Source organism: Sapajus apella, unplaced genomic scaffold (genome assembly GCF_009761245.1).
Source record: "Sapajus apella isolate SASKATOON/1434 unplaced genomic scaffold, GSC_monkey_1.0 scaffold32, whole genome shotgun sequence".
NCBI classification, from domain to species: Eukaryota; Metazoa; Chordata; class Mammalia; order Primates; family Cebidae; genus Sapajus; species Sapajus apella.
In genome coordinates, this window is record NW_022436972.1 from 6,463,622 (window position 1) to 6,491,581 (window position 27,960).

The 27,960-nt window shown below is 34.0% G+C and overlaps 1 protein-coding gene and 1 long non-coding RNA gene across 7 annotated transcripts in view; both read left to right on the forward strand.

The window, feature by feature from the left end:
- The window catches only part of PDS5B (PDS5 cohesin associated factor B), a 189,788-nt gene that overhangs the window by 139,034 nt on the left and 22,794 nt on the right, over positions 1-27,960 (forward strand). For all 6 annotated transcript variants that reach the window (XM_032294443.1, XM_032294448.1, XM_032294446.1 and 3 more), the window contains exons 20-25: positions 4,587-4,710; positions 7,673-7,831; positions 14,144-14,212; positions 15,699-15,835; positions 19,094-19,217; positions 27,293-27,497. In XM_032294443.1, coding sequence (XP_032150334.1) covers positions 4,587-4,710; positions 7,673-7,831; positions 14,144-14,212; positions 15,699-15,835; positions 19,094-19,217; positions 27,293-27,497 — 818 coding nt within the window. The remainder of the gene's footprint in view (positions 1-4,586; positions 4,711-7,672; positions 7,832-14,143; positions 14,213-15,698; positions 15,836-19,093; positions 19,218-27,292; positions 27,498-27,960) is intronic.
- LOC116562295 lies at positions 15,843-19,031 on the forward strand. Its single transcript, XR_004273865.1, has 2 exons — positions 15,843-16,576; positions 16,632-19,031. It is a non-coding gene; the product is annotated as an uncharacterized LOC116562295 (long non-coding RNA).

Here is a 27,960-nt window from a genome sequence, read left to right on the forward strand (position 1 = left end):
ATGATTCCTAAAAGTAGAAATTTGTTTACTTTTTTAGCTAGTTCTGTTTTTTGTTTAGCATGTATCATATTAGAGATCTGCAGTCAAATTCCCATTTAAAGTTATTTGGAATACTTCTTTGGGTGGTTATGCTACCACTTGGATACATACCCTTCCTCATGTGTTTCATTCTTTTTGAGAGGTTGCTCTTTTAAAATTTAATTTTGTTTTTTAATTATATGAAATGTTAAATGGTTTTTAAAATACCTAAAGGAAGCAATATAAATTTCAGTAATTGCAGCTTCTGTTCCACAACCCTCCAACCTATTCCCTTCTTCCCCATAAACTTTTAAAAAAAGTACCCTTCCATACACATATTTGTCTGCATATGTACATGTATGCACATCTGATAAATGAACGATAAGATGTGCTATATATACTTTTCTCCACCTTTTATCTCTTTAATGACATGTACTGGCAATTATCTTGTATTTAAATACAAAGAGATCTCCATTTATTGTGTGGTTGTATCATAATTTATTTAATCAGTTCATTATTTACGGACATTTGGGTTGTTTCTAGTATTATAGTCTTATAGTGAATAGCTTTGTATTTGCACCTTTTGTGTTTTTTGACAGTTACTTTTGGGAACTGTTCTTAGAAATAGAAGAGTAAATGCGTATACAATTTTGCTAGGTATTATTGCATTCCTATTCATAGCGGTTATACTACTTTGGATTCTCACTAGCAGAATATAAGAATGTCTGCTACCCCACAGCCTTGCCAATAGACAGTGTTGTTATGAAATATATCTCTTTCTAACTGTCATCTCCCTTGTTCTGCAGGCTTTTGTGTAGCCATTTGTACTTTTCTTTGGTGCTAATGTTTGTAAGGCATATGTTTTTCCTTTCCATTTTTAGTCTTCCTGGGACTTGGTATTTAAAATGGCTGGCCTCGGTGGGTCACACTTGTAAATCTCAGTGCTTCAAGAATCTGAGGCAGGAGAATCACTTTAGCCCAGGAGTTTCAGGCTGCAGTGAGCTATGATTATACCACTGCATTCCATCCTAGGTAACAGAGCAAGATCCTAAAAAGACATATATATTTAATTTAATTTAATTTTTTTTTTTTTTTTTTTTTTTTTTGAGACTAAGTGTCACTCTTGTCTCCCAAGCTGGAGTGCAAAGGTGTGATCTTGGCCCACTGCAACCTCTGCCTTCTGAGTTCAAGCCGTTTTCCTGTCTCAGCCTCCTGAGGAGCTGAGTTTACAGGCGCCTGCCACCATGCCCAGCTAATTTTTGCATTTTTGGTAGAGACAGGTTTTCATCATGTTGTTGGCCAGGCTGGTCTCAAACTCCTGACCTCATGTGATCTGCCTGCCTCCTCCTCCCAAAGTGCTGGGATTACAGGCTTGAGCCACTGCCTATAATTTTTAAAAAATAAATGTCCTAGTTGTCTTTCTGTTTTTTTTTTTTGTTTGTTTGTTTCCTTGTTTGCTTTTATTTTGGTTGTTTTTAATTCAGTTTGACAAGCTGTTTCAATGGGATGCTTAGAGCATTTACACTTAACTGTAATTATTGATATGGTGGGTTTCAATCTACCATCTTGATAGTTTTCATCTTTTCTGTGTTCTTCTTTTACTCTATGTCTGCTTTCCTTGAGATTAATCAAGTATTATGATTTTTCTCTTTAGTATTGTTTTATCTACATCTAATAAAATTATACTACTTCATGTGTAAAAACTTTACAGCACTATATTTCCATGCCTATTTCCTCTAGTCTTTTATGTTTTGTTGTCTTATATTTTGTTTTTATATATGTTATAAACTCCATGTTTTTGAGATTTTTACTCTAGTGTATCTCAGATTAATAACGACAGATTTCTTTTACACACATAATAACCATTTCTGTCACTTTGCATTTGTTGGATGTCGTTCCATATTTTCATCTGGTATCATTTTTCTTCTGGAAGAACTCTCTTTAATATTTCTTGCTGTATAGTTCTTTATAGTGAATTCTGCTTATAGTTAATTTTTTGTCTGGAAAAAATTTTTATTTTCTCCATATTTTTAAAAGATAATTTTGCTTGGAATAGAATTCTAGATTGACATTTATTTTCATTAGTATTTAAAAGATATCACTCCATTAGTTTCTGATGAAAAGTGTTCTGTCAATCATTGTTTCTATATATATATGATTTTTGCACTGTTTTTAAGATTTTTTTCATTAATTTTTACCAAATGAATAATAATATGCTTTGAAATGGTTTAGCTTTTTTCTGCCTGATATTTATTGAGATTGTTGGTTCTCTAAGTTTATTTTAATCAGATTTGGAATAAAATTGGCTATTATTATTTTGAGTGCTTTTTTTCTGTTCTCTCCATCTGCCTTCTTGTTTTCTGGGGCTCCAATTACAAATATTTTTGACTACTTGATACTGTCTTATATAGCACAGCTGCCGTGTTGTTATTTTTTTCTTGCCCCTTTTTCTCATTTTAGTTTGATAGTTTCTATTGCTACGTCTTCAAGTTCACTGATACCTTTCTCTTACATTGTATAATCTGCTTTTAATCCCATCAGTTTATTTTCTATTTCTATTTTATTTCTTATATTTAGTAATTCTGTTTGTGTTTCTTAAAAATATTTTTCATTTCTAGCACTATATTCCTGATTTTACTCTACCTTCTTAAGCCTATGCAGTATAGTGTTTTTTGAACATCTTTGTAACAGCTGTTTTAATGTCTACACTAATTCCATCGCTTATGTCATTTCTGGGTCTATTTCTGTTGAGTAATTTTTCTCCTGGTTGTATATTATAAGGGCTTTCTATTATGACTGGTAGGAATGAGTAATTACCTGCCCTGTGTATGTCGAGGGAACTTTTTTGTCCTCTTACTTTCCATGGTCTTTTTCCTGGTCTCAGGTAGTTTTTGCCTCATAACACGAGTGAGGATCATTTATCCAGTCAAAGACTCAGGGATAGCCTCTGCAGGTTAGCAGAGTTCATACTGTCTTTCTCTTTGTAACTCCTGCCTTTCTGGTATTGTGCTCTAGAAATCAGAGCTTCCTTGGCCTCCCTGAACTCTCATCTTTATCTCCCTCAACTCAGGCTCTATTTGGGTCACTTGTACTACAGCCTGGAAACTAATATTTCCATGCAGTAAGCTGGGCAGGTGTAAAGCTCTTCTAGTTTGTTTCTCATTTATTAGGGATAACATTTCTCTGCTGCCCATGCCATAGTGTCTGAAACTTTTAGCATATTTATCTCTTCTGGGTGTTTAAGGTAGGAGAGTAAATAGTCTTTTACACTATTGTAATCTGAAGCATCAATGAGTGAAGACAAACATTTTTTCATACATTTTAGGGTAATTTGTATGTCTTTTTTTTTTTTTTTTAAACTTGAGATTCTGGGATCATGTGCAGAATATGCATGTTTGTTACATAGGTATACCATGTATACCATAGTTACATAGGTATACGATGTATACCACATGGCCATGGTGGTTTGCTGCACCCATCAACCCATCATCTAGGTTTTAAGGCCCACATGCATTAGGTATTTGTCCTAATGCTCTCCCCTTGTCTCCCATCCCCCGACCCTGCTGTGTGATGTTCCCTTCCCTGTGTCCATGTGTTCTCATTGTTCAACACCCACTTATAAGTGAGAACATGTGGTATTTGGTTTACTGTTCCTCTGTTAATTTGCTGAGAATGATGGTTAGTATCAGGCAATGAGGAAGATATGGAAGTTGCTTTTGCTGTGAGATGTTTGTATAATAGTTGAACTAAGAGCTCCTTTATTCAGTATTCATTTAAAATTTTTGAGTTATAAAATAATATGATGCATGAATGTTTTTCCAGGTGGCTACATGACATACTCAGTACCTCCCTCAGAACTCTGCTCACATGTTCATCAGGGAGATCTTCTGTTTAAAATTGTAATTCTCTTATACTTTTCTTCCTGTTTCCTATCTCTATCCTCCTCCTGTTAAAAAATTTTTCTCTGTAGCAGTTCTCACAATTTAACGTAACATATATTTTGTTAATTTATATGTTATTATTTATCTTAACTGTAAAATGCTAGTAGCATGAAGTTAAGTATTAGAGCCTTTTAATAGTACCTGGCATGTAATACTGCTTAATAAGCATTGTTTAATCAGATTTTCCTTTATGTGGCTTGTTCTGGCACAAAATGAAAGGTGAATTGGAAGAGGCAGAGACTTGAGAAAGAAGAAACAGTGTCAGTTTTTAATACATGTGTAGGATGGCAGAAGCTTAGCCAGAATGATAGCAGTAAGAATAAAAGAGAAAGGCCTAATGGGAGTGACATTAACAGGAGAGTGTGGGTCACCAGCCTTGTTAATGTTTGCTATTGCTGATTAAAAAGTAAAAAACATAACACTTGTATTTGGATTACGTTTTTAATATAAATATTTATAAAGCAAAATCACAGGCCTTTGAAAGTGAATTTGAGTAAATCTTGATGACTTTTTTTTGTTCTTGTAAATCATTACTTAAAAATACAAATATTAAAATATCTATCAGAAGTCTTCTTGATTTTTCTGGTTTATTGTTTTGTTTTTCTTTGATTTTTTTTTTTTTTATAGAGCCTTGCTTCCTGTTTTACATCACAAATCTAAAAAAGGACCCCCCCGTCAAGCCAAATATGCCATTCATTGTATCCATGCGATATTTTCTAGTAAAGAGACCCAGTTTGCACAGATATTTGAGGTAATGAGAAAAAAATTTTCTTGTTCCATATGTTGTAGTTACAAAACAAATATTGATGAGTTTATGGAATGTTCACATTTGGTGATGCATTATATTGTAATATATTTTCAGAATTTGAATCAATAAAATCAGCATTGATAAGGGTTAAAATATAAAAATATCTGAGTATTCAGGTGTTTAATGATAACTCAGATTCAGAAATCAAACATTGTATATTTTTGTACATTACTTTATATATTTGGATTTGGAGACTATTTTTTGTTAACAGGTAAAGTATAAAATCATAGTTACAGATAGTAGGTAATAGATGATTATTGTCTCAATTTACAGGATCAAAAAATTTGAATTCTGTTTGAGAAACTATTGAAGTATGAGGTTTTGTAAATCAGTACTAATTGGCAATATACAGTTTATGCTTTTATGACTGACCTAATTTTGTGTCAGGTATAAAGTGTCTTTTCAATATATATTTTTTGCGGTTTTTTTTTCCCACATTTTAAATAACCTTGACCCAGGCATTGCAGTTATATTGCTGTCTATTGTAATTAGGACCTAATGCTAATACTGTTATTGCAAATAAAAGCTAAGCAGAAAATTCATAAAATCCTAATTTGTAATTTTAGTTGAAGAGCCTTGAGTAAAGTCAAAACAATTTAGAAATTACTCTGAATCTCTTTGCCATAAATACTTAATATCTTTTTTAAGAAACTCTTATGGTATTTTTGTCATATTTTCATGTATTATGTTAAAGACCTGAAGGAAGAAAAGTAGTTTATCTTCTAAACACCGTCTTTTCTGTAGATAGCAAATAATTATTTTAATTTTTGTGTATTTGAGGAGAGTGGTATTTTCTGTAGTCTGTGTTTGTGTATGAGAATGGCTTCAGTAAATTGATGTTAATTTCTAGGAAAGTTTTTTTTTCTTGGTTGCTCTTCTTTTTGTTCCTTACAGTGATGATAAGAGTAACCATGATATAAGTTGAATTTCAGAGTTGTTTTGTTTTCATTTTGATATTGTACCTGCTGTTTTATCTTTACAAGAACCTCTGTAGTCCTACTATAGCATGTGGTTAGCTGGCTTTCTGAGAAGTGGTTTCATAGAGATAACTGGCCTTTTTGAGGTTCCACTAATCTAGGGCCTGGCAATTAATTTTACTTTTTAGAAATGATTTTATTATGTAAAATTATCAAACTTACAATATACTAAGTGAAAAAACTACACTATGATATTTTTGTTTATAATATGAATAATAAGCTGGCAAGATGTGCAATGGAAGTATTGAGGGAAGTCATCAAGAAAAGCAAGAAGTAAACTCATTTAAACATATTTTTGACTAAATGAAGCTTCATATTGCCCTAATGTGTTGGGAAAGAACAGTTTTGCTTTGCCTTTCAAGCCTACAATTCTTGGTGTTCAGTGTGGGAGAATAGAGCACCAGTTTTTCATTAAAATGTGGCATCAAAATGTCTAATAGAAAATATATTCACTTGCTTCAAAATCAGAAGGATGCCAAAAAGAATATACAGTGAAAAGTTCCTCGCCCCCCTGATGTATCCCCAGCCACTTAGTTTTCTTTCCCAAAGGCCGAGCCAGTGTTATTAGTTTCTAAATGTACTTTTCCAGAGATATGTTATTCATATACAGGTAAGGGCATATAAATACGCATGCATGCATGCATGCATGCATGCGCGCGCGCGCGCGCGCACACACACACACACACACACACAATTTGTTTCCCCCTTATCCCCTTATGCCAATGAATTATTTTAGTCACCCTTCTAATTTCAAGAATTAAAACACAAACACACACACACACACACGCACACACACAGAGAGAGAGACAGAGAGAGAGAGAGAGAGAGAGAGAGAGAGTTAGTTTCTTTTGAGATGGAGTCTCGCTTTGTCATCCAGGCTGGAGTGCAGTGGCGTGATCTCTGCTCACTGCAACCTCCACCTTTCGGATTCAAGTGATTCTCCTGCCTCAGGCTCCTGAGTAGCTGGAACTACAGGTGCATGCCAGCACACCTGACTAATTTTTGTATTTTTAGTGGAGATGGGTTTCACCATGTTGGCCTGGCTGTTCTAGAACTCCTGACCTCAGGTGATCCGCCTGCTTCGGCCTCCCAAAGTGCTGGGATTACAGGTGTGAACCATCGTGCCCAGCCTTAACAATGTATTTCTGATATCATTTTAGATGAGTATACGAAGAGTTTCTTTATTTGTCATGGCAAAATGCATATTAATGGTTGGGTTTCCTATCAGAATAATAAAAATCATCTTATTTGTTAAGTTATTTAATATTTGATACTATAATGAAGATTCTCCAAATTCAAGTGACTAGACATAGTAAAAGCTTACTTCTTGCTTCTGAAAAGTCCAGTTGGTATTTGAATGACCCTCTAATCAGTGACTTAGGGTCACAGACTGATTCTGATTAGTGACTTCTCTCTAAATCCCACGGGATCCTTGGCATTAAGCCAGCCAGTGAGTAGAGCCTGTGGAGAAGACACATCGCTCATACCTACCTCAGTGCATATGTGACATACTTCATTTTACTCCCACTCCCTTGACCAGAACTCATTCATATATCCTCACCTAACTGCACAGGAAACTGCAAGTGGAGTCACCTTATCCCCAGGAAATAGAAGAGAAGTGGATATTGGTGAGCCCTAGCAGTCTCTAACATATTCATATATATGGTCATAAACCATATGCTTCATAATGATTGTCCATGCTGAAATGTTTCTTTACCCTACCTCTAAACTGTGAATTGGGCAAAACTGAAAATGTTTGAACCTGATGCCTTTTGGACATAGATAATATAAAAATCTTGAGTTACTGCTTATACTGTATATATTTGTTGAAATTTTTGTTTTTATAATTTTTGTAATTTAAAAATGAAATATGTAAACATTATTTACGTATGTATAGAGCTGATATATTTTTCTTCCCTCATTTTCAGCCTCTGCATAAGAGCCTAGATCCAAGCAACCTGGAACATCTCATAACACCATTGGTTACTATTGGTCATATTGCTCTCCTTGCACCTGATCAATTTGCTGCTCCTTTGAAATCTTTGGTAGCTACTTTCATTGTGAAAGATCTTCTCATGAATGATCGGGTAATTCATACTTTTTAGATTCATGTTCTTTGTAATTTTAACTTTTAGAATTTTGCCCAACAAGGAAAGAAGTGAAATGATGTCAATAATACTTCCTTTTGACTGCCTTTATTTTAGGTTTTCCTATTGTAAAAAAAATAAGCCTTGTCTCCATTATAAGCCAAACTATATTGAAACATCTTTTTAGTTGAGAATAGGCATATGACCTCTAATACATTCCTTGATGAATATAAACTATAACCTGATGCTATCTGTTTCGGATTTAAAGAGGTTTAATTTTTGACAGGACATCTATTTTAAAAAATAGGCAGAAATGGTAAACCAGTTCACAGTATAGTTGTCATGATTGTAGTTGTTCTTTTTTCTATGTAAAGTTCTTTTTCCTACATTTGAAAAGAATGAGAAAACATTGGGAGAGGAAATAATGATTTTGTTAAGTCTCCAGTTAGTTTCTATCTGCTGTGACCTCAGCACAGTACTAGGTTTCCTGGAGAATTAAAAGAAACATGAGATACAGTTTCTCCTCTAAAAAGTAAACATAATGTAAGTAGGGATATTCTGCCACCTGATTTTTTATTTTCAATTTGTTCTGTCAGTTTTGTTCATTTTTCTCTTTTCTTATTTTTCATTAAATATTTTTATTTCATTTTTCTTACTGGCCTGTTAGTTTTATATTTTACTATTCCTTTAATAGTGTTCCTAGAAATTACAACATGCGTTTTTGACTTATTAAAAGCCAGTGTCAACTGATCTGCTTTGAACTTTACTCATGAGTACAGTTCAAGGAACCTTAAAATACTTAAATCCCCTTTATTCCCTGGTGCTTTTTTGTGCTCTTGGTCACACAATACTATTGCTGCTGTTATTTTATACAATTAATATTTATTTAGATTTGCCAACATATTTTCTCCTTTTGTTTTTCATTCCTTTCTATGTAATGATTTTCTTTCTATCTAAAGAACTACTTTAGTACTTTTTTTTATTTTGGATTTCCACTGATGAATTTTCTCAGTTTTTGTTTGTCTGGAATGATCTTTATTTTACCTCAGTTTTTTAAAGGATACTTTCTTTGGGTTTAGAATTCTAGACTGGTTTATTTTCCTCCATCAATGATTTGAATATATTACTCTATTTTCCAATTTTTTTTCTTGAAGTTTACTGACAGTTTTGTTCCTCTGAAGGTCTTCTGTCTTTTTGCTGTGAATGCTTTTTGTCTTTTCTATTTTCCATTGGTTTCCAGTTTTACTTTAGTGTTTCTGGGTATTCTTTCCTTTATAGTTACTGTACTTGGAACTTGTAGCTCTTCTTATATGTATAGTCTTTTACAAATATTAAATAATTTTCAGGCTTTATCTTTACATATATGATTTCTATTTCATATTCTCTTTCCTCTCTTACAGCAGTTCTGTTAACACATTTTAAACACAGATTTTTTTTTTTTTATGACCTAGCTGTCTGGCACACTTTTTCTGTATTTTTCTGCCAGCCTCCCCATGCTTCAGTTTTTTTTTTTTTTTTTTTTTTCTGACTTATCTTTGAGTTCACTCTCTTCAGTTTTGTCTAATCTTATGTAAAGCTCATGCATTGAATTCTTAATTTCACATATATGTACACATACTTCAATTCTGTAATTTTTTTTATTTTTTGAGATAGAGTCCCACTCTGTCGTCCAGGCTGGAATTCAATGGCATGATCTCGGCTCACTGCAACCTCTGACTCCGGGGTTCAAGTGATTCTCTTGCCTCAGCCTCCCAAGTAACTGGGATTACAGGCGACCGCCACTACGCCCGGCTAATTTTTTTATGTGTCTTTAGTAGAGACGAGGTTTTGCCGTGTTGGCGAGGCTGGTCTAGAACTCTTGACCTCAGGTGATCTGCCCACCTTGGCCTCCCCAAGTGCTGGGATTACAGGCATGAGCCACCATGCACGGCCCAATTCTGTAATTCTATAGTTTTTAAACATAGCTCTTTGTTCTGCTGCAGAATTTGCTTGTCATTAAATCTTGAAAAATCTTAATTATGTTTAAGTTTATATGTGTTAGGCTCATCATCTGGGTCTCTTGTAACTTTTTCTCTTGTCTATTTTTTTCTCTAAATTTTTGGTGAAGTTTTATCTTGTTCATATGTTGCTTTTGATCGAGTGATAGACTTTGTGTGTGAAAAGTTGTTGAGGTAATTTGAGGCTTCAGATGAGTTTATATTCTTCCAGAGTTTTGCTTTTGTTTCTGTCAGGCAGTTAAACTGTCGTCAGATCACCTCCATCCAGTGAAAACTTGGCTTCAGTTTTTGACAAGTTTATTTTTTTTCTAGTCACCTTATGTCTAGAGTATATTTGTCTGGGATCCACCCAGAAGTCTAGGTTGTTTAACAAGGCCTTTACTCCTTAATGGGCCCAGGATTCTTAATCTTGTTCTTCTAGCTCTGTGACAGGAAAGCTTTGTCCAACTTATCCTCTTTTCTTCACTTTTAGAATCATTAATCGTCTATGTGAAAAAACTAATCTCAATGCCACACTCAAATCTTTTGCTTTCTCTCCACATTTGAAACTTTGTCCTTCAAATTCTCACTGCTTTGGTAGCTGTCTGTTCCCTTCAGACTATTTAAAAAAAATATTTTGTCTAGACTTTTTGTTTGTTTCAGTATGAAAATTGGTTCAAAACAACCTAGTTACATCTTCCCAGAAATAGAACTCCTCACCATTTTTAATCCATTAATTTGTCTTGTTTTATTATGTATTTGATATGTACAAATATATATAACATTTGTATACCTGTTTCATAATGCAGTGAACACCCATGAACTCAGTTCCTTAGAGTTCTTGGACTTTTATTACTCTTCAATCCTTTCTGTTTCCTTCCCATCCTTAGTATCTACTCTCTTGAATCTTGACTTCTTCTCTAACAACAACAAAATTTACCACATACTTGTTTAGTTTTGCTTGTTGTTGAGGTTTATTAGAGTTATATCACATCCTGTATAGTATTGGATGATTTGCTTTTATCACTCCATATTTCTTTCTTTCTTTTTTTTTTTTTTTTGAGATGGAGTTTCACTCATGTTACCCAGGCTGGAGTGCAATGGCGCGATCTCGGCTCATCGCAACCTCCGCCTCCTGGGTTCAGGCAATTCTCCTGCCTCAGCCTCCTGAGTAGCTGGGATTACAGGCACGCACCACCATGCCCAGCTAATTTTTTTTTTTGTATTTTTAGTAGAGACGGGTTTTCACCATGTTGACCAGGATGGTCTCGATCTCTTGACCTGGTGATCCACCCGCCTCGGCCTCCCAAAGTGCTGGGATTACAGGCTTGAGCCACCGCGCCCGGCCACTCCATATTTATTTCTAAGAATCTTTGTTAATAAATCTAATTATGATTCATTCATTTGTTACTATATAATTTGACTGTGGAAAATATTTCATAATTTGTTTATTCTCCTACCAGATTATGGAATATTTCAATTTCTTTACTCTTTTGGACAGTGCTGCTATGAATGTTTCTATTGAAGCCCCCTGCTACATAGGAGCAAGAATTTCTCTAGGTTTTATTCCTATGAGTGAAGTTGATGAATCACAGTGTATAGACATACTTAACTTTTCCCTTTTAAAAACCATTTTTTATAATGTTTGTTAAAACTTATTTTCCTACTAACAGTGTATAACATTATTGTCAGATTTCTTAGTTTTTGCCAATCTGATAGACATAGTATCTCACTATAGCTCATTATAGTCTTAATTTGCATTTCTGTGGTTACTAGTTAAGTTTGTATATCTCATCACCATTCATGCTGCCTACTTTCTGAAATGCCTTTTGGTGTATTTTGCCTTTTATTCCCTAGGTGTTTTCTCCCCCATAGGTAATCTTTACCTACATTAATCTTTTATCCAGTAAATGTTGCAGTATCATCATAAAATGTGTAAAACCTTTTACGTGTGTCTTTTCACTCCTTTATTGTGTCCTTTGATCCTTTGAACAAATGTTACTCCTTTTTTTTTCTTTTTGAGACGGAGTCTCACTCTATCACCCACGCTGGAGTGCAGTGGTATAATCTCAGCACACTGTAACCTCCACTTTCCATGTTTAAGTGATTCTTCTGCCTCAGCCTCCCGACTAGCTGGGACTACAGGTGCCTGCCACCATGCCTGCCTAATTTTTGTATTTTTAGTAGAGATGGGATTTTACCATGTTGGCCAGGCTCCTCTCTAACTTCTGAACTCACATGATCCACCCACCTAAGCCTCCCAAAGTGCTGGAATTACAGGCGTGAGCCACCGCACCTAGCCTGAACAAATTTATTATTTTTAAGGTAGCTGTATTTATCACTCTTCTCTTGTAGATAATACTTTTTACATCTTACTTAAGAAACCTTTTCCAATTCTAATGTCATAAAAATAGCCTCCCATATGTTCTTTTAAAAATCAATCCCTCTGGAATTGATTTGTTTTTTATATGCTATGATATAAGGAGTTTGTTTCTTTTTGCTCCAAGTTAGGGTTACCAAATTTACCAGTACTGTTTATTAACTATCTTACCATCTCTTAGTTATCTGCAGTTCTACCACTCATGTCTCCTATAGAGCCTCTATTCTTTTTCAGTAGTTCCTTTGCCCATCCACAAGATGTCTTTCCTTAAAGTTTTATAGTTTTCTGTAAAAGGAAAAATTCTAAATTTCTCTCACACCCTTAGTTTAGGCACTAAAGTTTTTAAGATTATGTTTTATGTTTATGCTTGATGAGGCGAATTATTTGGTAGTTCCGATTTATATCCATCTTTCTTGCTAAATTCTGTTTTTCATTATATCAATTATAAAGAATGATAGCTTTATTTTCTAATCCTTGTGTATTTTATTTCTGTATATTTACTAACATTCTAGATATTTATCCTTTTTCATCTGAACTTATCAGTTTTTGAAAGAGATATATTCACATCTTTTGCTATGATGAAATTTCCAGTCTTCTCCTTTTAATCATCCTTATTCTGGTTTATTTTGGTGTTTTTCTGCTAGTTGTATAAATGTTCATGAATTTGTATTTTATTTGGTGTTATAAGATAAAGTATATCAGTATCCCATTTAAGTCCATATCCTCTTTAATGCTTTTTATCTTGACTGGTATATTTTTCCATCCCATAATTTTGAGATTTCATGTAATTTGTTTTTGTTATATCTTTTGTAATTTTATTATTTATAAATCTATCTGATTGTCTCTGTTGTTTCTGGTAGTATCTAATAGTTTCTTATTTATGAAAGGTTTTTGTTTTCATTTTTCTTTGTAATAGCTTATACTACCTTAGTTTTTTCTTGTGAATTAAGTATTTTAGTGTATCTTTGAGTAATTCTTTCAGCATGGATTGTAATTTAGAAACTTTCTGTCTTGAAATTCTAGTCTTCATTCTTCAATATTGTTTCTTGGATATTAGAATTCTGTGTTTCAAGTCACTTGAAAATTCAGAGCATTGCTTTTGGCATCTGGTCTTGCAGCTGAGAAACCTGAAGTTAATCTGACTCTTATTCCTTTTTGGTAGCTTCTCTATGGAAGCTTTTAGGATCTTGACATCCTTAGAAATTTCATTGCAAGGTGCCTAATGTGATTCCTTTTTTATTATTTTTATTTCATACTTTGAAGGCACTTCTCAACTGAAGAAATGAGTCTTAAACTATGTGTGAATCTGTAGCTCTTTGTGTTTGAGGGAGTTTGCCTTTTTAGATGTTGGGGCTACCAGTTTTGTTGCCAGAGGATTACCTGAGGTGATACTCAATTTCTGTTCTTTGACCTGAGGGTAAAAATGGGATCTCAAGTGTTCCAAGATTGGGTTCAGCTCTTTTGCCAACTTATTTTAATTTCCTGGCTACCACTATAAACATCCAACTCCAATTACCTCAGAATTAGTTTGGGGTTGTACTGAAACAAAAACAAAAACCCTCCAACTCAAGATTTTTTTTTAAGTACCTTTCCTCTTGTTTAAGATGTATACCTTTTGGCTCCATGGATTTTTTTTTTAAATCCTAGTTTTTGCCACCTGTATTAAATAATTGAATCTCAAAAGGGGCTAAGTAAGGGAGTGATTTGTAAGAAGTTAGAGTTAGTCCTACACACACCTAGAAAGAACCAGTCGAGATGGTCTATAAGTGCTGTACATAGGTGCTAGTGAAGGTATGCCTTTCAACCTTTTTTAAAAAGGTAAATAGGGTTAGATGAGGTACTTTAGTCATACATAACAAATGTCATTGCAGAAGATAGGGATTTCATTCATTTTCTAAGTGCTGATTGAAAAGGAGAATTTATATTTATGTTTTAAAAACCTTGATTTTTTTTTAGCTTCCAGGAAAAAAGACAACTAAACTTTGGGTTCCAGATGAAGAAGTGTCACCTGAGACAATGGTCAAAGTGAGTAATATGCATAGATCTATTGATTTTAATACACTTTCCATATTATAATATTTGAGGTATTAAAGTTTCTATTTCTATTGAAAAGATGTTAAAATCAGTCAAGTGTATTTATATTTATTGTATGGCATTATCATGTGCTGTGACTCTATAGGATAATAATGAGAAAGCTAGGTTTTGTGGACAGCTGCACATAATGTACTTTGAGGGGAAAAAAAGATTTAAAAGCTGCTTCCCTGATGGCAAAAGGCAATGCTAGTTTATGGACTTTCCTCTGTTCCTTAAAGATGAGAATCCAGAATTTTAAGCCTGTTCATCTTTTCCATGAGATTTAATAAAACTTTTTATCTTTAAAAAATTCAACCTATAATTTATTGAATTAGGAGTTTTATAAGATTGCTCATCATGGGTATAGACACTTGATTTATTAAAACCATCTCTGGTCTGTAGTGGACCTCATCTCAGTCCACTACCAAGATACGAAAGCCAGGAATAAGTATATTAAATATTGTTATTTTCTAGCTGTAATTTCTTATAAACCCTTTCTCTCTCTCTCTCTTTCTCTCTCTCTCTCTCTCTCTCTCTCTCTCTGTGTGTGTGTGTGTGTGTGTGTGTTTATAGTTCGTATTAAGAACTATCTTTTCACATTATTTTAGCTGAGGTTATGATGCTAGTTTTGCAGACTTATATTAGTAGCCCCACCTTTACATCAGTGAATGATGCTTGATACTTTGAGTCTCAGTATAAACCTGTTTTTCTCAGCATTAGTCTCAAGCTGCAGTTTTTGTATACTTGAGAGCAGCACTGGACTAGAAGGTAGGGCACTTAACAACTTGCCAGTTACCAACTTACCAGTTGGTAGGTAAGTCATACTTACCAACTGGCCAGGAAAGAGATCTTCAGAGTGTCTGCTGTGAGCCAGACATTATCGAAGACACTCTTTGCACCTGAGTCTTATCTCTGTAAAAAGCTGAGATAAGATGTGAAAAACAGATAATTTGTACATCATTTTAAAAAGAGGTAATATATACTTCCTCAAAAGAATTATTGGAAACATTAAAGGAAGTAATGTGTGTAAAAATACTTTAAATACTTCATAATTATAAAATGTAGCATAAATATGAGTGGTATAATTTTTTAGGCAGAAAAGAATAAATGTAATTTGTAGTTGGGAACTTAACTTTTCTGATTAGAGAGGTTAAGCATAATTTTACTGTACGTTCTAAAGGATCAAATGCATGTTGGGGAAACATTTTAAAACAGCAGCAAAGAACAAACTAGTCTTTAGTCAAATCATTCTTTTGCCACTTTCTTGGAGATTTGAAGCATCTTCAAAATGTTCAAGATTATCTTCATATATAAGAAAAGAATTTTTTTCTTTTCTTAAAAAGCATCCATTAAATACATTTTATTTTTCAAAAAAGTTGATACAGAAATTCTTTCAAAATGTACCAATGTTTTATCTCTCAACTTGTCTCTTAAATAGATTCAGGCTATTAAAATGATGGTTCGATGGCTACTTGGAATGAAAAATAATCACAGTAAATCAGGAACTTCTACCTTAAGATTGCTAACAACAATATTGCATAGTGATGGAGACTTGACAGAACAGGGGAAAATTAGGTATGCAATTACTATTTCACAGTTCTTCGGATTGCACGATATTTCAACTCTTGGTGTAACTGTTGAATGGTGCTTTTCTTTTTTTAAAAAATAGTATTTGTACATGTGCATATATTTTAACTGTAGTGTGCTTTTGTACAGTGGTTATTTTACAATGGCAGTCACATGTCTGGTGCAGGATACTATTATACATTGTAAATATTTTAAATAATAGAGTCTTATATTTTAGAATATTTCATATGAAAGTGTGAGTGTACCAGTCAGTAACTGGTGTTTCACATTCTTGTTAAACATCTAAGGGGAAAAACAGACTGGGTGGAAGGCAACTTACTGAATCTATTTCCAGAACTATAATAAATGCATACTTTAAAAATTTACTTGAAGTAAATTATTGAAAACAAACACACTTTTTTGGTTTTTGTTATTTTATTTTGTTTTATTTTCTTTGAAAGATGTAGTATAGTGCAGTGATTGAAAACTACTGGACTCTGGTGCCTGGATTCAAATTCTGGCTCCACCACTTACTAGTCAGGTGAACTTCAGAAAGTTGTTTTAACTTCTTGGTCCCTCACTTTCCTTAAAGTAGAGGTAATAATTATGTGTACCCAGCTCATCTAGCTATTATGACATAACTAGGTAAGTTAGGATATCGAAGGTTTTAAAAACACTATTTAGCACATAATAATTAGAAGCATTGATGATAATAGTGGTTATTATGTCAGTGTTAGTTAAAATTTAGAGGTTAAGCATTGATGTTAATAGTGGTTATTATGTCATTGTTAATTAAAATTTAGAGGTTTTTCCTCTATGTAAACCAAGTGCCATTTAGCGCCCCTTCTTGGTAATACAAAATAGGAGAACAGCTCTATACCTCCTTAGTATATCTAAAGACTTTGATAAGACAACATAAAAAGATGACTACCTGCTACCGTCTGCCTTTCCATCTTGTATATTTTGCTTATACTATATTCTTTTCATAGAATATTAACAGAAACACATCTTTCTTAAACCAAACATATTAAAAAAAAAACTTGGTATTCATTCTGTATATACAACTGATCTGTCTACTTTCTTTAATTCTAATAAATTGTTTTCATCTCTCCCATAATTTATATATGCCAGTTTTTAGGAGCTACAAATAATAAGTATGTTTTGATTTAGAATTTTTACTGCGTTTGAAATACTTTTGTATTGATCAGCTCAGCCTGGTAAAGAAATTTTCCTCAGTGTTAATACGTTTTGTCTTATAAATCAATTTATTAATTACATTATTTTATACTTCTTATTTGCCCAGTTATATTCAGCGATATAAACTTTTATCAGAGAGGCAAAATACTTTGGTGGTTTAGGACAAGGAGGCAGATTGAAGACACACTGCACAAGTTCAAATTCAGGTTTCACCATTTATCAGCTGCTTTTATTTTTCAGCAAGTTATTTAACTTCTGTATATCTTAGATTCTTCATCTGTAAAATGAGGATAATAATATCTTCTTATAGAGATTATGTAAGGATTATATGTATTAAAATATGTAATGTAATTGGAATGATACCCAGTATATAATGTCACTTAAGCTGTGTTTTGTGGAACCCAATGACATTCAGGAATATTTAGGGGCTGCCTAGAGTTTGAATAAGAATTATTTCTGGTAGAAACAGAACAGAGAGAGTCTTGGGAGTTGGTAGGTGGGGGTCTCTGTCCTTTCCTTAAATAGGAAGCTTGTATTATTTAAGCAAAAGTGATTTTTTGTGTTTACACCTTAAATTTTTGTGTAAGACTTGATTTGAAGAAAAGTTTCCTCTGCTTAATAAAGCTAAAAACAAAAACAACAAAAATGTTTACTAGGTCAAATAGAAACTTCTCGTCTAGACAGGAAATTTTAAGGATGAATACACAGGAAGCATCTGTTATCCATAATCTATGAGGAGAACATCCAGCAGGTGGTTTGTACTCTTTGCATTAAGAACTATAATTTCCCTATTAGTAGCTACTTGGAATATTGTTGGTGAGATGAGACACACCTCTGAGACAAGGTCCTACAACTTTAGAACCTTACTAATGTTGGCTAGCATTCAGTGAATATTTTTACATGGCCTACTTAATTATTAAGTCTTGGAAAACTAAGACTGTGTCTTTTATTTTAAATACCCTGCAGTGCTATATATACACAATAGACATAGATTTGTTGCATGGATGTTGAATAACAATCTTTTACTATAGAGCTACAAAGGGGGTTCTATTTAAGGAGTTAGAACTTTTCCTTTCTTATATTTGTTCAAGATCCGCCTGCATTTCAGCTAATATATTACTATATTAGGAAGTATTGTTTAGATGTATTTACTAATCTAGAATTCTATGAATTGTGCTTCATTTTAGCAGTTGTCTTTCCTCGAACTTAAATCCTCTTGGTAATATTTGAAAAGTTGAATTATAGCTAAGAATAGTAATGTTTTCCTTACCATACCTGCTTTCATTCTACTTCTTTTGTGCTTAGCACAGTAGTTGTGGTTGATTTATTAGCAAGCTAGAACATATTTGGTGCCTCATGTATACATAAACATATCTTCAACAAAATCCATGGTAGAATACATAAAACCTAACAACTAAACATACAGATTTCTTCTATGCTTGATTAAGACCTGTTTTATTTAGAATGAGGGAATTAAATGACTTGAGTGACGCTAGCATTGACTTATGTTTAAAAGAAGAATTTTGTAGTATTAGACAACATCTTCCAAAGTTAAATGAGCATAATGTGGTGTTCAGTACCACTAAATTATTATCTTAGTCTGCTCAGACTACTGCAATAAAATATTATGGGCTAAGTAGCTTATAAACAAGAGAAATTTATATTTCACAGTTCTGGAGGCTGGGAAATCCAAGATCAGGGTGCCAGCATGGTTGGGTTCTGGTGAGGGCCCTCTTCAGGGTTGCAGACTGCTGACTACTTGCTGTGTCCTCAAATGGCAGAAGTAGTAAATGAGCCTGCTCAGGCCAGCTACCTTTATAAGGCACTAATCACATTCATGAGGGTTCCCCACTGTGACCTAATTCCCTCCCCAAAGGCCCAATCTCCTAATACTATCTTCTAGGTACTTGCATTTCAACATAGGAATTTTGGGGGACACAAACATTCAGATTGCAACATTTTTTACTTTTTTTTTTTTTTTGCCAGAATTTTTAATAAAATTAGATGTACAGAAGATTTTGTACAAACATTTTAAATTCTAATCTATATTCATTCTTGCTCATTTTTCAGTAAACCAGATATGTCACGTCTGAGACTTGCTGCTGGGAGTGCTATTGTGAAGCTGGCACAAGAACCCTGTTACCATGAAATCATCACATTAGAACAATATCAGCTATGCGCGTTAGCTATCAATGTAAGGAAAATGGCTGTGTACAACCGCTATAGAAGGCCTTTGACTTTTAGGAAGGAAAAAATCCACTGTGATACAGAGATTAAAATTTTGAATGTTTCTGGTTTGTTTGTTTTTGAAAAATTTATGCATGAGAAATATTTCAGAGTTCTGAAACTGTCATTAAGTTTTGGCTTGGTAACATGGTTCAGTTGACACTTGTTATTTGCGATAGTTTTGTTCTATAATGTTATCACAGGCATTCAGTTAGCATATCCTGAACAATTGCTCTTAGGAGAACTACAAGGATAGGTTCCTTCAAGCCCCTGGCCACATTTTCATCATCCAGTTAATATACAACCTTGTTTTATGTATGTTTCTGTTTAAAGACAACCTATTTATAATATATAGTTGTTTCATTAACACTGAACTCACAGCCAATAGCACTGTAATTCATGCAGTGAATTACAAATTACTGAACAAAGCTTATCTAGCACACACATTTTCTCTGTAAGGAATATCATACCCTTTTTGTGCTTTGGAACGCCAGAGAGCAGTTCATCACTATGCTTGTGCTTTGGAGCACCAGACAATACTTCATCATGAAATAACAAAAACATCAACCACAAAACTGTGAAAAATGTGGCACTAAATAGACCTCAAAAAGGACACTGTTTACAGTATGAAAGCTAAAACAAGAAGGCATGGTGTTGCCTTCTTTGACATTAGCTGTAATGTGCACATCTGGCTATTCACATTTTTTGCTGCTTTGTGCATTTACTTTGCAAATGACCAAGAAATTGCTTCAAGTATGAATTTTGGTGTTACAAATAAATTTTAATGAGTATGCAAATTCCTAAATATAGAGTCCACAAATAATGAAGACTGGTTGTATATATTCAGTTCCTGAAAGGAAAATAACAGTATAGAAATTTATAGTTTTATAAAGACTTGATACAGAACTAATTTCATGTTAGAAGCATTCCTTATTACTCAGTGAATTAAGTTTTCAGATTATAAGCAGTGAAACTTTCAGATTCCTATTCCAGTTTTATAGGCTTCTTATTAGAGTAACTTTATATTTGGATTGTACAACTTTAGAAGTCTTTAGCATCATTGAGAAAAGTAAAAAGGACTTTCACATTAGTAAATAAGATAATCTCAATATGAGTTTTTCATTAATAATTTGATTATTTTACATGTAGTTTTTCTGTTTTTTTCCCCAAGAAGTCTTAAGAATCTATTTCAGGGATCATTGTAATTATTCCTCCCCACCCTTTAGTATGTATTTTAAAATTGCCACTTACATATAACTCTCTAGACACAGTTATCTATTTTTAAATAGTGATCATTTTTGTCAAATGATTTGTCAAGACTGGTACTTCAGTCTTTGAAAAATAGCTGTTTCAGATTCTGTTTATGATTTTAGTTTTATTGTTCAGACAAAACCATTTGAGAAATGATGTTTTGGGGAGCCCATAATTTCCTTGGTTTAGTTTCCCCACTTACTTTTGGAGATAATCTTATTTTATAAGAAACTGAAAATTGTTTAAAAAGTATCTATTATATTTCTTAGAAGAAAGCAACATATGTAATTATTTTATTAAATTGTTAAGACTTGCAGTCTGTTTATCAGGTTCTTGATATGATATTTCTTAGAGCATTTGCTGTTATCATTATTGAAGTGGAGATGTTTAAAAAGCACAAAGTATGGAAATACAAGAAATGGACTTTATTTGAAACTTACAGTGTATAAGAAGTATGTGTCAGCCATTAGGTAGATGTCCACTATGAGTTAAAAGCATCCACAGTTACTGACTTTTAAGGACTTCCTTTTCTAGCACAATATTTGTTAAACATTGCCACCTCAAGCACCAAATTCCCAAGGTGAAAGTTCAAATGGCCTAAGCTTTAAGGTTGCCTTGGAATTCTGTTGACTATGGAACATTTGTCAGTGGTTAAAAATCAATAATTAGCATCTTCTCACAACTTATAAACATATCAAATTACCCTGTTTGAAACAAAGCTTTTCTCTCATTCTGTTCTTCCTTTAAATTACATGCCCATCTCCTCTTTTCAAACCTCCAAGCCGCAAGAAAGAATAATCTGTGTCTTTGTCTCTTTTACTCTCTTATCCTCTCTTCTCTACTCATAGTTTGTCATTTGCCTTCGTTGTTTTCCAAAAATGTCCTGTTGAACTCCTCAAGTCCAATGATACCGGTCTTCCTTATCCTTTTTATATTATTTAACTCAGCTCATTGCTCCTTTATTCTTAAAACTGTCTTATTTGGTTTCTGTCTCTTGATTATTGCTTTACTTCTCTGATTATATTTTCTACTCTTCCTCTTTTTCTTCAAATGTATGTGTTTTATGAGGATCTGTCTGGGATCAACTTCTTCACTTACACAGTCTTCTTTGGCTGTTTCATCATCTCTGTAAGTGACTATTACATCAGCAACATTAAGTTTTTTTCAAGACTCTGGTCCCACTTCAAATGCTAAACAGAAACTTTACACTTTTATGTTCTGTGAATATAATACAGAGATTTATAATGTTTCCCAGGTCTATTCTTTCTTGACATGTAGAGCTTATATAAGTGTTAAGTAAATTCAAATGGCATTTCTTATACCTAAAAACAGTTTATATTTGACTTTTGGCTTGTCCTTGCACCTTGTTGCAAAGTACAGATAATTATATTCTTTGATATCTATTATATCATTTTTGTTCATATGTTCTTGACCATTCTTATTGCTGTAACCATCATTAGCTCTCACCAAGACTACTTTGAGTCTTGTTTATTGCTGGTAAATTCCCTAGTTACAGTTATGATCATGTTATTTCTCTTTTCAAAAAATATTTAGGGGGTTTATACTTGTAAAAACAACTGCACATATTTTACAACCTGGTGTTTGAGCCCCTCTAATATTTTTATATTATACCCAACTATAAAAATCTTGTTGAGCACACTCTCCTTTACTTAAACTCATTTCATGTAGCTGAACAGTTTTTTTTTCTTTTATGTGCCTTGTACTTTGCTGCCTTTAATTTTCTCCTTACTCTCCCATTTCCACACATCCAATCTAACCCTTTCTGCAAATTAATACTCAGACACAACCTTCTCCACAAAACTTGCTCTGATTCTTTTAGCTGGAAGTAGTCTCTTTTCCTATGGATTTCCTGTGGATTTCATCTGCAGTCCTCTGATACATACAAGGCTATGCTTTGCGCTTTACTACATGTACTTTATTTCTTTTACTTGAGCTGAGGCTCTTTAAAGGCAGTACTGTATCTGGGAGGCTGTTATATAGTTGAACAGAAAGTACATTTGGAGAAATTTAATAAAACTATGAATTTTAACATAATTTAATAATTGCTTAGATATTTTAGAACATGGAAATCACTTCATGAAAAATGTATTCTGTACTTCTGTGTGCTGTACATTGTTCTAAGTTCTGGAGATACAAAGATGAGTAAGTCTGCTTGTAGCCCAAAGAAGCTGCTACTTAGGAAAACAGAAAATAGAGATGTGTCAATAATGCAATGAGATACGCAAAGTAATTGAACCATTTACATGGTACTAATGGTAGTTTTGAGGATAATTTGTACTAGAAAAGGCTACTAAAAGTGAATTTACTTAAGTTGCAGACAAAACTAATTTCATAGTCAGTAGTGAATAAAAGCTTTGATTGGAACTTTGTCTTGGGGGAAAACTGTAGTATTAGACACCATCTGTTTTTTTCTTATATTTAACCAATTATTTTTTATAACCATGATCATGAAAGTAACCAGTGTTTGCTTTTTTGAGGGGACATTTTATTCGGATAGAATTGTATTACTCTGTTCCTTACTTCACAGTTAACTTTTGTAGTAGCAGTCAAAAGGATAATCATCTTTGCAGAAAAACATTTGACGACTCCCTCAGTTCCCATTAGCACTTTTTATATTTATTCACATGATTCTCTTAAAGTACCTATGTGTGTGTCATTATTCCTGTCAATTTTCTCTTCTTCAGTTGTTAATTATTTGTGTTAGTTGAGTTGCCTGTGATTTCCCAGTTCTCTAACATCACCTTGATGACTTTTTGAAAACCTGCTACTTGTGTGATGATTCAAGGATTAACATTGCAATTAATTTGTATTGTATTTTTGCACCCTGAATGATTAGTCAGAGAGGGACAAAAATCTGGATGTGATTGGGGTTTTAATGAATGTCCTGTTCATTTGTGAATACACTTGTGATATGTGGGTTTTTACTTACCCACTTTGAAATTGAGTATTTTCATAATAATTCTGTAACAGAGACTCCTCTGTGAGACTGATACTGAGGGAGGAGTGAGTTAACGTTAACTTTGCTTTGTTGAGTATGAGGGTAGATAACTTTCTGTGAGCTAGACTGCTTCTTCCCCTTGCCTCTCCACAGCTAATTTCCACCCCCTCCCGAAACGGAGTTTTGCTCTGTAGCTCAGGCTGGAGAGCAATGGTGCAATCTCAGCTCACTGCAACCTTCGCCTCCCAGGTTCAAGTGATTCTTCTGGCTCAGCCTCCGGAGTAGCTGGGATTACAGGCACCTGCTACCACACCCAGCTAATTTTTGTATTTTTCAGTAGAGATGGGTTTCACCATGTTGGTCAGGTTAGTCTCAAACTCCTGACCTTAGGTTGCTTGCCTCAGCCTCCCTAAGTGCTGGGATTACAGTGAGCCACCGGGCCTGGCCTATTTTTATTTTTTGACTTTAGGTTCAGGTGTACATGTACAGGTTTGTCATACAGGTAAACTGTTTGTCACTGGGGTTTGGTGTACAGATAATTTCATCACCCAAGTAATAAGCATAGTACCCAAAAGGTAGTTCCATCCTCACCCTCCTGCTAACCTCCATCCTCAAGAAGGCTCTGGTAGCTGTTATTCCCTTCTTTGTGTTCATGTGTACTTACTGTTTAGCTCCCACTTGTAAGTGAGAACAGCAGTATTTGGTTTTCTGTTCCTTTATTCGCTAAAGATAATGGCCTCCAGCTCCATCCATATTGCTGAAAAAGCACATGTAGTATTCCATGGTGTATCTGTATCACATTTTCTTTATCCAGTCTACTGTTGATGGACATTTGGGTTGATTCTATGTCTTAACTATTGTGACTAGTGCTACAATGAACATATACAAACATGTGTCTTCATGGTAGAAATGATTTATATTCCTTTGGGTATATACTCAGTAAAGAGACCGCTATGCCAAATGGTAGTCTGCTTTCAGTTCTTTGAGAAATCGCCAAACTGCTTTCCACAATGGCTAATTTACATTCCTACCAGCAGTGTATTAGTGTTCCCTTCTCCACAGTCTAACTAGCATCTATTATTTTTTGGCCTTCTAGTAATAGCCATTCTCGCTGATATGATATAGTATCTCATTGTAGTTTTGATTTGCATTTCCCTAATGATTAGCGATGTTGAACATTTTTTCCATATGCTTGTCAGTTTTATGTGTATCTTCTTTTGAAAAGTGTCTGTTCGTGTCCTTTGCCCACTTTTTAATGGAGTTGTTTGGTTTTTTCTTCTTATTTAATTTTCTTACAGATTCTGGATATTAGACTTTTGTTGAATGCATAGTTTGCCAGAATTTTCCCCGTTTTGTAGTTTGTATGTTTACTCTGTTGATGGTTTGTTTCTTTTGCTGTGCAGAAGCTCTTTAGTTTAGACTACTACTTTAAAGTAGATGTTTGATATTTTCATAAACCAAAATTTAAATGCAATGAAAGAAGATGTATAAAATAAGGATTTAAAGATAAGGGCAAAATGTTATGACTAAGATTCCTGGGGAAGATAAACTAAATGATCATTCTACATGAAGAAATTGTTAACAACAGTAAGAAACACCATACCTTATTTAACTGGTGGAAAGTAAGGTGTAATCAAAAGTTTTAACTTTTCCCTATGCAGTAGTTTCCCCTATCTGTAGTTTTGCTTTTCCACAGTAAGGTATTTTAAGAATGAGGGAGACCACATTCACATTACATTTATTATAGTATATTATTATACTTGTTCTATCTTATTATTTGTTGTTGTTCATCTCTTGCTGTGCCTAATTTATAAATTAAACTTTATCAGAGGTGTATATATATATATATATATATATATATATATATAGAAAAACACATAGTATATATAGGATTTGGTACTGTCCTCAGTTTCAGGCACTCACTGTGGGTCTTGGAATGTATCCTCTGCTGATAAAGGGGAACTACGGTAGTTCAGAAAAAGTTCTGATCGTCTGTGTGCCAGGTTTTGTGTTAGGCTTAGAGAGATAAAGACATAATTCTTTTCTTCAAGGAACAAGTACTGATGGGTAAGACAGACATTTAAACCCATCATTTTAATACTTTATACAAAACGCTATGCTGGAGATAAGTACAGAATTCTAAGAGCACAGAGGTGGATGCTGGATACAAATTACACACTGCTTTCTGGCAGGTATGTGAGCTGTCTTTTTGGTTAAGTAGGAGTTAGCTAGGACAGTAGGGTGGGTGATTTAGGAGAGGGGAGTAGTATGAGTTAAGCAGGCACATGGGTGGTAATAATAGCCTGGTTTAATTATAGAAGTTGAAGTAATTTGATGTTTCTGAAATGGATTAGTAATTCTTACCTTCAGAGTTGTGCTTCTTATTTCTTTATTAAGAGATAGGATCTTGGTTTGTCTGCCTTAGCCTCCCAAATAGTTGGGACTACAGGTGTATTCCACCATGCCCAGCTAGAGTTGTACATTTTCATGTGAATAGTTTTTATCAGCGATAGAACTAATAAAAATTGAACAGTTTTATATTGCCCATTAAATGAAAACGATATATACGAGTTGATGTTTAAGCCTTGATTTTTGTATTTTATTTAAGTTAGGGCGGATTTATATTTACTAGTATTTTTTCTGTTTTAAAAGCATGTTTTTTTTTCTCTTCCTTTTCTTTTTTCTTTTTTTTCACTTTTTTTAAAAATTACATTTTAGGTTTTGGGGTACATGTGAAGAACATGCAAGATTGTTGCATAGGTACACACATGGCAGCCTGTTTTGCTGCCTTCCTCCCCTTCACCTATATCTGGCATTTTTCCCCATGCTATCTCTCCCCAACTCCCCACACCCCGCTGTCCCTCCCCATTTCCCCCCAACAGACCCCAGTGTGTGATGCTCTCCTCCCTGTGTCCATGTGTTCTCATTGTTCAACACCCGCCTATGAGTGAGAACATGCGGTGTTTGATTTTCTGTTCTTGTGTCAGTTTGCTGAGAATGATGATCCAGGTTCATCCATGTCCCTACAAAGGACACGAACTCATCATTTTTGATGGCTGCATAATAGTCCATGGTTTATATGTGCCACATTTTCCCTGTCCAGTCTGTCATCGATGGGCATTTGGGTTGTTTCCAGGTCTTTGCTATTGTAAACAGTGGTGCAATGAACATTCGTGTGCATGTGTCCTTATAGTAGAACGATTTATAATCCTTTGGATATATACCCTGTAATGGGATTGCTGGATCAAATGGAATTTCTATTTCTAGGTCCTTGAGGAATCGTCACACTGTCTTCCACAATGGTTGAACTAATTTACACTCCCACCAACAGTGTAAAAGTGTTCCTATTTCTCCACATCCTCTCCAGCATCTGTTGTCTCCAGATTTTTTAATGATCGCCATTCTAACTGGCGTGAGATGGTATCTCAGTGTAGTTTTGATTTGCATTTCTCTAATGACCAGTGATGATGAGCATTTTTTCATATGTTTGTTGGCCTCATGTATGTTTTCTTTTGTAAAGTGTCTATTCATATCCTTCACCCACTTTTGAATGGGCTTGTTAGTTTTTTTCTTGTAGATCTGTTTTAGTTCTTTGTAAATTCTGGATATCAGCCCTTTGTCAGATGTTTTTTAACACATCTGATTGGTACCAGATGAATATTGCAGCTTTGAAATGAACTTGAGTCACAACATCTCACTTGTGAGCAGTGAAGCAATGATTTTAGATAAACTTGATACTATTTACTCGTTTCTTTATAAAATAGCAAATTTTATATCTGAAGTTACTGTTTGTTGCCATGTGAATAATCTCTGGAATAATTCTGTCTTTACAGGATGAATGCTATCAAGTAAGACAAGTGTTTGCCCAGAAACTTCACAAAGGCCTTTCCCGTTTACGGCTTCCACTTGAGTATATGGCAATCTGTGCACTTTGTGCAAAAGATCCTGTAAAGGAGAGAAGAGCTCATGCTAGGCAATGTTTGGTGAAAAATATAAATGTAAGGCGGGAGTATCTGAAGCAGCATGCAGCTGTTAGTGGTAAGCATATAAGAAAATGAAAAGGATACTTTTTCAGCCTGCTAGTTTTAGTTTTATAGAATACAACATGACATATGATATTACTGTTAATTATTATTTGTAACTGACACTCATTAAGTTACCATTTTTTGATAACTGCTTTTCATTTAATATAAAGGTCATTAAAAAATATAAATGCATGGATACTTAAATATCAACCTATATCTCTTTATGTAAAGGACTAAATGGCCAAGGAAAATAAACAATGACATTAGAGGTACTTTTAATAGAATAATAAAATCTGTACATGTATATAGATTGTCTAAGCATGATCTTTTTTTAGTTGAAAAAAATTACAAGTCTTTGATCTTTGTTGTTCTCACCTGTAGCTGACATTAATATCAGGTGTTTGTGTGCCTACTTTTCATCTACTCACTTTACCCCATTGAGGTTAGTTGGTATGCCTCTTGACTTCTGTGATTTG